The 12,837-nt window shown below is 36.8% G+C and overlaps 1 protein-coding gene and 1 long non-coding RNA gene across 2 annotated transcripts; both read right to left on the reverse strand.

Annotated features, from left to right (window-relative positions):
• Positions 1-7,582: 7,582 nt before the first annotated feature.
• On the reverse strand, positions 7,583-8,318 carry LOC112201025. Its single transcript, XR_002936547.2, has 3 exons — positions 8,154-8,318; positions 7,947-8,051; positions 7,583-7,724 (listed from the first exon to the last, which is right to left on the reverse strand). It is a non-coding gene; the product is annotated as an uncharacterized LOC112201025 (long non-coding RNA).
• A 1,546-nt stretch (positions 8,319-9,864) lies between these two features.
• Positions 9,865-11,466, reverse strand: LOC121052867 (probable cyclic nucleotide-gated ion channel 14). The gene is made up of 3 exons (XM_040518785.1): positions 11,340-11,466; positions 10,383-10,552; positions 9,865-10,083 (listed from the first exon to the last, which is right to left on the reverse strand). The coding sequence occupies exons 1-3, from the start codon at positions 11,404-11,406 to the stop codon at positions 9,865-9,867; spliced, it is 456 nt and encodes a 151-aa protein (XP_040374719.1). The 5' UTR covers positions 11,407-11,466.
• Positions 11,467-12,837: the final 1,371 nt, after the last annotated feature.

Here is a 12,837-nt window from a genome sequence, read left to right on the forward strand (position 1 = left end):
CCATATCCAAAGCTAGAAAGGTTCAAATGAAAAACTATTGTACCAGCATACAGAGGACATATGAAGACACACCTTTAAAAAATTTTAGCTCCAAATAACTTCATATGTAGAGGGTATAGCTTCCCAAAATCACTCTATGGTAGCTGTCTCGGTTCTGACCTCCATGCATTGACCATTGAATAACTGGAGTTCCAGAGGCTCAAGGGGACTAAAATTTAGGTAACCATGAGTAGACATATAGGAGAATAGTTTCAAAAAAATTCAGCTCAAATTACCATATGGATTGGAAGCTATAACTGCCCAAAGTCAACTGAATATTCTTGATAGAAACTGCTCACTACCAAATTAATTCTCCTTCACATTTCCAACTCCGGACACCTCCATTCCTCTCCAAAATGACCAAAAAAACTTTATTCACTACAAAAAGAAACTACTAAAGAAGAAATAATACCGATGATGTGCTAGGGTTGCCTCCCTAGCGAGCGCTTTGTTTAAGGACTTCATTGCCGGTCCATATAGAACATGATCTTGTCAAGGTGGATACTTCTCAAGTACAACCACCCTATTGTTTAGGGCCAAGGGACTCCTTGACATGTCATAAAGGCAAGACCAAGAGCTACATAACAATACTCCAATTGGTGGCCAAAAGTGTAGCTTCTTAATCTTCCCCTTCTTCTCGATTTTTCTTATATGAATCAATCTCCTTGCCTTCTCCTTCTCAAGTGGTGTAGAAATGATGCTCATAGGAACAATAGGTGGTAGAAGCTCTTGAGAGTGATGGGAAAGTGTGAGTGCAAGTGCTCCATTTCCTTTCCAATCCATCACCTCATTGTAGAAACATTGACCAGTTAATGATGGATTGGGAGGTAAAAGTACCTTGATCCCAATCCTCTCATGAATAACGTAAGTGATCAATATTCTACAATCCACCTTGGGAAGCTCATGATGGATCTTCATGGATGTGGGAAGAGAGAAAGTCCTTGGCTCTTCAATTTCTTCATCATCACAAGCTAGTGAAAGACTCTCTTCCTCCATGGGAATATCGGCCTCAATGAATAAAGGATTATGGTGTATGACTTTAAACTCCGCATCCTCCTCACTAGACAAGCCATCCTCTTCTTCGGAATCATCTTCAAGTATATCCCCTCCATTTGGAAGCTTAGATTTCCAATATTGCACCCATTCCTCCGAAGTATAGTCTCTCACCCCACTTGCATTGAAACTTTCATAATCAAGCTCACTTTCTTATACATCAACATCACTATAATTATCTTCAATTTGCATAAATGACTCTTGCTCAAGATGTTTGACATGTACCTCTTCTCTTGAAATAGGCTCCACTTGGTCAAAGAAATATTCATGCTCATAAATGGTGAAGGGTGGCTCTTGTTCAAGACTAGTCTCAAGTTGCTCATTGGTATGTATAAGTATTTCTTGAGAAGCTTGCAATCGAGCTTGGGATGCTTGCAATTGAGCTAGCAATTCTTCAAGATATGGCTTCCTAGACTCATACGCTTGCTCATGAGGCTAGGATATGCTTCGGGAACCATGACCTCTTGTGAAATTCTAGCTTGAGAGGCTTGTAAAAGATCTCGGGAGGCTTGCAATTGAGCTAGTAGTCCTTCAACGAATTCCTTCCTAGGCTCATAAGCTTCATCTTGTGGATATGTATCGGGTACAATTGTCTCTTGATACATGTACTCACGCTCTTGCATAAATTTGGGCATTCAAATCTCATAGAGCACTCAAAACGTGAATGTCACGGAGAATTACACAAAGCACAAGTTTCATTGCAAGAGGACATAGAACCCACCGCATGAGAATTCCACTCTTGATGACCTCCACCATAGAAACTTTCTTGCTCATATCCCCTTGGGTCTTTCCATCCATAGCTCCATTGATCCATAACTCAATATGATAAGATATATGCACCTATATATGAGTTCCCAAAAGTAAGATTAGTAACCAAAAAAAATTAGAAATTATAAAATTAAAGAGTAAACAAACAAAATAAACAACTAATTTTTTTTTTTTTAATAAAGAAACAAAAAATATGCTGAAGTGACCTAAAGAACCGATTCACCAAGGGACTAAGGCTATTAAACCCTAATCCCCGGCAACGGCGCCATTGACTTGAAACACATTTACGCAAGCGTACATATTGTTGTCAAGATAGGGAAATATTATACCCAAAGTTATCGTACCACGGGGATTAGTGGCTAACCCACAATCCTTGGGTGGTCGGAACTAAAGTCACTAAGCAAACAAAAGCAAACGAAAAAGAAAATAAATAAAAATGATAATCTAAGGCACCAAGCCCTAGCAATGTTCGGCTTTGGTTATCACCAAAGCCTAATCAAAACTAAGAGCCTAGTGATGACTATTTACAATGAGGTAGAAATTGTCATCAAACATTGTGATTGTATTTTCTAAAAAGACTAAGTCAAAAACTAAATTAACAACAACAATTAAGAACAAAGAAAAAATAAATAAATAAATAAAAGAGAGATAGATTTGGGTACTAGGGATCACTCTCTAGCAATTTCAATGCAACGAACATATTTCAAGCAAACAAACATATCTTCATGAGAACCAAATCCCGTACTTAATGCCGGTCAAGGCCACTAAGCCGAATTTCCTTGAGGGTATTCACATTTTTGGTTAAGACAAATATGAACTCTCTAACTCATGAATTAATACCTTACCTGGGCTACCAAAACATGAGCTAAAGGCGTAGAGCTCTAGAAATTAGGGATTTAAACAAGCAATAGTTACAACCTAAAATGTAATGATTACGTAGTTCTCAACCTAATGCCGGTTAAGGCCACTAAGTCAATTTCTCTTATTTGGTATCCATTCTTCCGGTTAAGGCAAAAATGAACTCTTTAACCCAGATCATTATGCCTTGTTAGGGCCACAACGTCTAGGATTAAAGGCGAAGGGCACAAGAAAATAGAAACTTAATTAGGCAATCATTAATTCTCGATTAAGCAACTACTTGACACACCACACTAATTACATGAAGCTAGTGAACAAAAGAACCACCAATTGTATCACACAACACAAATCTCAAAACATAACAAAGAGAGTGGTCAATTCCCTAAAATTTATGCATCAAGAATCAATTGACATAGTAATTAGAGTGCACCCATATGAAAATACATTATTTATCACTTGAAAAATATGTCAATTACATCAGAATTGAGCTAGAGTTAGAAACCCTAGCCCCCAAAAGTAACTACTCACAACCCATATTCATGAACATCAAAATTACAAAATTCAAATAGCAAAGAGTAGAGAAGTGTAGGAGAAAACAAGGATAGTCACAAATAGCTATGAAGCTAGCATGACTAGCCTTGAATTACAATCCCACAAAATACCCAAATCTTGAATCTTGTAGAAATTGAGCCCGTGATGGATCCTTGAAGCTTTGGGTGAGTAGCTCTATAAATATCCAAAAGAAAACTAAACAAAATAAGAAAGATGGACGGGAAGGAGGGAAAGGGTAGCAGCCCTCCCCAAAATTTATTGTGCGGCGCTGCTAGCTGAAGGGTAAGAAGAATGAATTAGGTCGTGGCTTTCAAATATATATATGCCTGCACATGTGTGAACTGTGAAGGGAGATAACAGAGAGTGAGTAAGCATGTGGTCTGGAGGGCAATGGAATAGGAACCATGATGATTAATCAACGGTTTGATTAATTGATGGCATGACTCACGTGCCGCATCAGCTACATGTCTCAATATATATATATATATATATATATATTCTTCTTTCTTCCATTTTCTTCAAAGCTCTCTCTCTCTAAACATTTTCATTTTTGATCGAGCTCCCAACATCCTATTTTTTGTCGACATTGATCATGGTTTATATGCTGACAAATTCGTCTCCTTGTCGAAAACTCCGATTTGCTCCCTTTTTGTACTATTTTCTCTCGTTTCCTCAACTCCGCTTATTTCCTACATAATAAATAAAAATAAATTAATTACATAATAATTGACTCGAGGATTAGCTTAATTCTAGTATTTTAGATATAATTATACGTATAAAAATGCGTGTAATCACCTCCCTAGCGAGCGCTTTGTTTAAGGACTTCATTGTTGGTCCATATAGAACTTGATCTTGTGAAGGTGGATGCTTTTCAAATATGACCACCCTATTATTTGGGGCTAAGGGACTACTCAATGTGTCATAGATACAAGACCAAGAGCTACATAAGAATACTCCAATTGGTGGCCAAAAGTGTAGCTTCTTAATCTTCCCATTCTTCTCAATTTTTCTTCTATGAATCAATCTCCTTGCCTTCTCCTTCTCAAGTGGTGTAAAAATGATGCTCATAGGAATAGTAGATGGTAGAAGCTCTTGAGAGTGATGGGAAAGGGTGAGTGCAAGTGCTCCATTTCCTTTCCAATCCATCACCTCATTGTAGAAACATTGGCCACTTAATGGTGGATTGAGTGGTAAAAGTATCTTCATCTTAGCCTTCCCATAAAGAACACAAGTGCTGAATGTCCTACTCTCCACCTTGGGAAGCTCATGATGGATCTCCATGGATGTGGGAGGAGAGAAAGTCCTTGACTCTTCAATTTCTTCATCATTACAAGGCATTGAAGGACTCTCTTCCTCCTTGGGAATATCTATCTCAATGAATAAGGGATTATCGTGTATGACTTCAAACTCCGCATCCTCCTCGATAAACAAGGGATTATGGTGTATGACTTCAAATTCCGCATGCTTCTCTCTATACAAGTCATCCTCCTATTCAGAATCATCTTCAAATATTTCCCTTCCATTAGGAAGCTTAGATTTCCAATATTGCACCCATTCCGCCGAAGTGTAGTCTCTCACCCCACTTACATTGAAACTTTCATAACCAACTTCACTTTCTTGTACATCAACATCACTATAATCATCTTCCATTTGCGTAAACGACTCTTGCTCAAGATGCTTGATATGTACTTCTTCTCTTGAAATAGGCTCCACTTGGTCAAAGAAAGATTCATGCTCATATATGGTGAAGGGTGGCTCTTGTGCAAGACTAGCCTCAAGTTGCTCATTGGAATGTATAAGCATTTCTTGAGAAGTTTGTAATAAAGCTTGGGAAGCTTGCAATTGAGCGAGCAATTCTTCAAGAGAAGGCTTCCTAGACTCATATGCTTGCTCATAAGGATATGCTTTGGGCACCATAGTCTCTTGTGAAATCCTAGCTTGAGAGGCTTATAATAGAGCTTGGGAGGCTTGCAATTGAGCTAGTAGTCCTTCAACAAATTCCTTCCAAGGTTCATAAGCTCCATCTTGTGAATATGCATCGGGTATAAATGTCTCTTGATACGCACCCATCTTGTACTCACACTCTTGCATAAAATTTGGGCACTCAAATCTCAAAGAGCACTCAAAAGGTGAATGCCAGGGAGAATTACACAAAGCACAAGTTTCACTGCAAGAGGACATAGAACCCACCACATGAGAATTCCACTCTTGATGACCTCCACCATAGAAACTTTCTTGCTCATATCCCCTCGGATCTTCCCATTCATAGCTCCATCGATCCATAGCTCAATGTGAGAAAAATAGATGCCTATGAGTTTCCACAAGTGAGATTAGTAACCAAAATTTACAAAGAAAATAAAAAAATAAGCTCACAAAACATAAATAACTAAATTAAAATAACAACAATTTTTTTTTTTATAATAACAAAGAAACAAAAATATGCCAAAATGACCTGGAACCGATTTACCAAGAGATAAAGGCTATTAAATCCTAATCCCCGGCAGCGGCGCCATTGACTTTATGCATATAGTCTCACAAGCGTACGAATCATGTCAAAATAGGGAAGTATTAAGCCCAAAATTATAGTACCACGGGGATTAGTGGCCAACCCACAATCCTTGGGTAGTCGGAACTAAAGTCATTTAGCATGCAAAAGAAGAACAAAATAAACAAAAATTCTACTATAAGGCACCAAGCCTTAGCAATGCTCGGCTTTAATTCTCACCAAAGCCTAATCAAAACTAAGAGCCTAGTGGTGGATACGCACAAATGAGTGGAAGAGTTCAATATTTTGGAGTTCATTTTAACTTAACAAAAAGTAAATGAAATTAAAGTAACAAAAAAAAAAAAATGTAAACAATAAAAAATGAGAATGTCGGGTGCTAGGGAGGCTCCTTCACCAAATCTCATGTGTCGGAAGCTAATTTAATGTAGATGCAAATTTCCTACTTTGGCGGTAGTCGTATCCAAGGCGGTTCAAGGCTCAAGGACCGAAATTCCCTTTCATTGTATTCCTACTCCAGTTCAAGGGTCGTAGGAACTTACTTGGCATGAATTAGAGCCGGTTCAAGGGTCACTAAATTCACATCAAGAGGCCTAGACATCGAGGAATTAGACTACTAAGTGACCCGCCCGCGCAATCACAAAACGGGTGTAAATCACCATGCTTATAACCCCTCGAATACGAAATTGAGAGTTTCTAGCTTAGAAATTAGAGGTAGTCAAGCCTCTAACTCCGTCCTAGACATGCTCAAAATACACACCCTACAGTTGACTAGGCTCCTAGACATGCATTTCAACCCAACAATAATTGATATAAGCGTTCATCATATGAAAATTGCATCACTACATTAAATTAAACATCTTTTACACAAAATTTGGGCTAGGACACACAACCCTAACCCCCAACAAGAAAATTACTCACAACCCATAATCATAGACATCAAAATTACAAAATTCAAATAGGAAAGGGTAGAGAATTAAGTGTAGGAGGAAACAAGAATACACTACTAGAATTTTTCTCATATACATCGGCCAGAAACCGATGTAAAAAAAAATTTGTACACATGTGTTAGTGGGTGATGTAAAAGATCGCCAAAAAAGACATCGGTTTTTAACCGATGTCCCATACTACAATAAACATCGGATTAGATTCTATAATCGATGTTAAACTGCTATTATGATCACAAATTGGTGTTTTTAGATATTGTTAAACCTTCATATTTATGCATTTAATGCTTAACGAAATATAGGTCCAATAGCACTAGTATTCATTTTAACATCGTTACTCATTCTAGAAACGATGTGTAACATATTCTTACACATCGGTATTTTTGAAATTTGCCTGCTGTTTATAAGCTTTATGGGTACTTGCCATATATCACACTATTTAAGATTGAATCTACATTCTTTTGTATTACTTAACCGATGTTCATTATTATGTTAAACATCGTTTCCTTTTATGAAGTGATGTCCAAGCTTATATAAAACATCAGTTTTTGAGGTTGACACTGATGTTTATACTTATACTAGACATCATTTTTCGTTTAATAAATCGATGTCCATTGCGTTGTGTTACATCGTTTCTTACTTAATAAGTCGATGTTCATTAGGTTGTGATACATCGTTTCTTACTTAATATTTTGTTATCCACTGGCTAATGGGACATCAATTTTTTCTTTTAGAATTGATGTATTAGTTCTTATATGACTTCATTTTTATAGTTATAAATTGACTTGTAGCTATTGCTAGGAAATCTAATGAGAATACATATCATAAGTAAATAAATTTTGATTAATATTGATGCTCAAAGTACATAACAACATCCCAAGTATTTCTATGCATAACATGTCGAAATAAAACAAAAATTTAAGTCTAAATGGTACATAATACTAGAAATATAAACGAAAGCAAGCCTCGCCATACTTATATCCCATTTGTTCTTCTGTTTTCACCTACAAATAAAATGAAATGAACAACTAGCTATAACAAGAAAAACATAAGGAAAGAAAGGAAAGGAAAAGGGAAAGACAAAAAGACATTGACCTTACCAGACACTCCTATCCTAGCATCCATAACACAATCTGTTGGTTAACTTAACTATACCTTTCTGGGATAGAAAGTACTGAAAGTATGTGCCTAGGTTGATTATGAAAAGGAAGATAGAAAGTACTGACCCGAAAATGTAGATGTTTGATGGCTCTTCTGAAGAAATTCAATCATCAATATCAAGGTTTTCATCCGGAACTCTTCCAGCAACATTCCAAGTGCTTATTGTCAGCCTACATGAAATAATGTGCCCCAGGAAATTCCATTAAGAACCACACTGGTGCTACTTCTAGGCCTAGCATTGCAGGAGGCTAGGTAGAAAAACAGAGACAAACCTCACATCCTTTGTGTTTATGTACTGAGCACGAGTAGTTTCTGATTTTCCTCTCCTATGTCTTAACTGATAGCCAAAAGAAGGCGGATCTGAACCAATAAATATCATATTTATGTACATTATTAGACAAGAAGAATGTAAAAGCACTCCAAAAAATGATAGAACAAGCAGCTATATACATTTTTAAAATTCCCAAGTGGTTTCCTTTTCAAGGAACCCATCATTTTTAAGGTCCAAGGTTGCAACAAGGATATCACCTTGTAGCCCCCCAAATAAAAACAAACTAATTGCTTTATCATACAATACAAATACTAGATTATAGCACACATTGAACACTAGAAATGGTTATTTGAGATCTGATTTGTAAAGTAAAACTGTGCAGCAGAAATGCTCATGCACAAAGCCAAATTTGTCGTGATATAAATCTTTCATAATTCATACGAACTCCAAATGGAGGCAGGCTGGTTTCATATGAAAGGTGGGAATGCCTACTTCTAAAGTGCTGGTTTCTCGAAGCAAGATTGTACATAAAAAGATACTAAAAGAAACAGAAAGAACATGACAATGATACTGTTTTCAGAAATTCCTGCAACAGACCTGTAACTTTGAAAAATCATAACTAATTATAGACAAATCTTTTTTAGGAGATTCCAAGTCTCAAATACTCTTTAACAAGTCCACTACAAATTCTCAGAATAAAATAACTTCAAATTATTAACAGAAAATTACAGTTTTACAGAAATAGGTCACTGGGTCTGGAAACTGTAGTTTCTAAAATAATTTATACAAGTGATAGTCCAATTTGATAAGTACATCCAAACTCATATATAGTTTTGAAGAAAAGTGAGAACCGAAAGACAAACTATCAAAGATCATGCATCAGTTCAGTTTGTCAAACTCAAGCTATTTGGAAATATAAAATTGAAACAGAGTATGAGTTAACAACATAGAATGTGTCTAAAATATCAGAATGAAGAAAAGAAGAAACCTTGTTACTGAAGTGGAAGAAGTTACAGCATTTTTTTTTTCTCTGTCAGAAAACACAATATGATGTTTTGATCATAAACAAGGTAACATAGCTGCATATTTCCAATTAAGTGTGCAAACAGAACCAGACCCAAAATAGCAATGAGTATAGCAAAAGAAGTTTCACTGATATATGTGCTTGTAGTCAAAGTCTGACCATAGGAGCTAAGATAGATTGAAACAGATTGTATGAGAAAAACATAAACAGAACAAGACATTCATTAATATTGATCAAATTGCAAATACATATGCCCGTTACAGTGAAGCATAGTCTTGGTCATACGGTCATACCTCAAGTTCTGTAATCCCCACCAAAGACAATACATGTACTTCTCTAGAAACGAGGAGGAGACTACATTGTTGGTCAGTGCATTCTCAAATATGCCATAATTGAAACCAATGGAGTTCTCCGGGTTGCAGTTACTAAACACATGCATGAGTATTGTTTATCCACTGCAGGCGTCCATCATTGTTCAAAGAACCATAATCCAAGTAGCTGAGAAAGCACTTGATGGGGTCAACTTCTTTTCTGCATTGAGACTTCCAGCAAGATGCATACCGTTCGATTGATAATAGGTACCATGAAGCACCTAAGACCTACAAGAACAGGAACAGAATCAATGTTGTTGACTCTTGCAGGGTGGTAAAATTGAATTAATGTTAAATAAAGGAAACTACATACATGACTAGCTAACATGTAGACTGTAGAGTATGAGATTATATGCAGCCCCAGCCCAAGCTGTCTTTGTGACCACACCATTGGCTTTGATGATCTGAGAACTTAGTGGGAAAATGAGATACAATCTAGGAACATATTGGAGCAGAACAATAATCAGTACAGGGGCATTATGGGTATGGCCAGAACTGGAGCTTTTAAATGCAGGTATGATGAACCATATGACAATCTGCCAAACAGAATAAAAGTAGTGACATTTCTACAATTGTGAAACTGAAAAAAAAAATGCAGAAAAAATACTAGTCAATAGTGCAGTAAAGTCCAAATAGCACTAAAAATATCCTACAGTTTCTTGTTAAACAGAAAGGGCTAGCATACACTTGTATGACTTAATTTGACTAAACTTATCTAATCATGTTCAGTAAGCCAAATTCACAAATCAAAATGCCAATGAATAGTACATTGTAGATGAATCACTCTACTAATTGAGCAAAAGTATGTTTATGATGATGATGATGCATGGCATACCTGAGGGAGAGGCAGTGTAGCTATAAGATCTACGAAGAAATCTGATCTCAGATACCTTCTAGCAATCTTTTTGGGATCCATAACAAGTTCACCCCTCCCAAAAACTCTAGTTTTTGGTGATATATAAGTTGTCCTCAACTTGATGAAAATATGAAGCAGATAGAGCATGTCGGCAAGAGCACGAAAACATGTCACAACAATTCCCAAGTTCAAATCAGTTGATATCATGATTTTCGAAAATAAACTGGAAATTGTAATATAAATATAAGGGCATCTAGTTTCATATTTATTTCCCTTCCCTCTATCTTTTATACATATGAAAAGGAAGTCATTAATTTGTTTTGGCAAAGAAACATAATTAGACCATTTAGTAAGACACAAAGGCAGTGTCATGCCTAACCTTCACTCCTATCCATCTCAAGAACAATAGAACATCCCCAAATCAATCAAAACTTATAGGGAGTTCATATTAAGAAGCAACACTCATTGGTACAATTTATTGAAATCTCATCTAGAGCCGAGTAAATATCCCCAAAACAATGAAAACCAACAATGAAATTCCGGAATGTCGACTAGTGTTTAAGTTTCCATTACATGGGATCATATTGAGAAAGTAAAAATAAAACTATAATTCTTTCCTAGATTATTCAGCCAATACTTAAAAATAAATATGAGTTGGCAGCTGCTTGAACTTGCAATTGACATCAAACATAGCTAAAATCTTAAGACAAGAAAAGGTTGACCTTGCAATGACTTGTTAAATTCTGGTCTTTCATAATCAATAATCATTCCTCAAGTTCCAACCCAAATCCGAATAGTAATACACCATTACTAGAACTGAAATCATTATCATGTTCTGAGAACTAAAATCATTATTCATGTTCTGAGAACGAAATAAACACGAATCAAGCTGTTTTCTTTGGAATGAAACAAAGGAGGAGAGAAACGGGGGCTTACGAAGATCTTCGCGACTGGAGAACTGGCGCTGACCAGTGGGCTTGTTCTTGTACTTTCCTCTGCCCATCGTTTCCAAACAAATTAAAGGCAGCGAAATTCTGCTTCAGAGATGATCGATCTCTCCAGAAAAATCTTTCCTGCCAGAAACGTTTCAGAAGTTTTGCTTGATTAGGATTTCCCAAACCCTAGTCGTCTTAGGACAAGGAGTGGTAGCCGGTTGCCCCTGGGATGTTGTCTTGGTTCACAGAAGCAATTGATTTCCCCCATTCGAGAGTGAGATTGAGGAAAGGGTTCTTTTCCTTCTTTCAGTCTTCCGAGATCCCAGTGAGAGAGAGAGAGCTTGCTCGTGGAGGTGATGACGCCGGCAAGAGGTGGAGGTGGTTAACGAGAGAGAGAGATAGTAGTGGGAGTGAGCGGAGGAGAGGGTAGCGGTGGTGGCTGTGGAAAGAGAGTGGGAGAGGGCTAGGGTTCGGGGAATAGCAAGAGAGAAAATGGGTCGCCAGTTTTCAATTGTGTGAAAGTAGTGGAAAAATAATAAGTGTGGGGAATGAAAATTTTGTTCCCCCGTTCTTGAAATTTTTTAACATAGTCTTTCCGCGTTTTTGAAAATTTTTGATTCAAAATATAGACATCGGTCAATAGTAAAAAGCGATGTTAGTTATATGCATAGAAATCGGTTTTTGAGGAATCGATGCTAATGACATTGTTTTACATCGCGTGTATTTCTCACCGATGTAATTGTCGTGATGTCTATGAGCATAATTCTAGTAGTGATAGTCACAAATAGCTTAAAAGCTAGCATGACTAGTGAATTACAACTCCCACAATTACCCAAGTCTTGAATCTTGTAAATTAAGGAGAAGCCTTTGATGAATTCTTGAAGCTTTAGGTGAGTAATCCTTCAATTCTCTAAAATAATGCTAACAAAAATATGGAAAATGGAGGAAGATGAGAGGAGAGTGAGAGCAGCCCAAAGGGCTGCCCTGTTTTTGGTAGTGCGGTGCTGCTGGTTGTTGTCTCCAAGAGAAAGAAAGCAGATATATATATATATATATCTAGCTGCAATCGAAGGGCTCAGAGATGGGCATCATGGCATCTGTGTAATGAGAAGAGAGCAGGTCTGCCACGTGTCAGGAATGGAGTGGCTGCACCTTTGGTTAATTGAACCATCACCCATAAGGCCATAATTAAGCTGTTGTACGTATGTGGAGATAAAGAAACGATAAAAAGAAATGATGGACTATTCAATTGAATAATTGATAGCTTAATTAAGCCCGGCCACCATTCTTTAATTAAACTAAACTTTGTTAGTTTAATTAAATATGCTTTCTTGTCTAATTTGTTCGATGAATGACCATTTGACCGGTTCGTCAATTTGTCGAAAGCTCCATATTACTCTAAATTTTTCATTGTTTTATCTTGTTTCCGTGATTCCGCTTATTTCCTATACAATAAATAAAAATGGATTAATTACGTAATAATTAGTTTGGAGATTAGC

Source organism: Rosa chinensis, chromosome 4 (assembly GCF_002994745.2).
Source record: "Rosa chinensis cultivar Old Blush chromosome 4, RchiOBHm-V2, whole genome shotgun sequence".
NCBI classification, from domain to species: domain Eukaryota; kingdom Viridiplantae; phylum Streptophyta; class Magnoliopsida; order Rosales; family Rosaceae; genus Rosa; species Rosa chinensis.

Coding starts and splice junctions, on each gene's coding strand:
- LOC121052867 (XM_040518785.1), bottom strand. CDS start 11,406: ATGGGCAGAGGAAAGTACAAGAACAAGCCCACTGGTCAGCGCCAGTTC. Junction 10,553..11,339: donor CTCCAGTCGCGAAGATCTTC/GTAAGCCCCCGT, acceptor GTGCTCTTGCCG/ACATGCTCTATCTGCTTCAT. Junction 10,084..10,382: donor CTACACTGCCTCTCCCTCAG/GTATGCCATGCA, acceptor TCTGTTTGGCAG/ATTGTCATATGGTTCATCAT.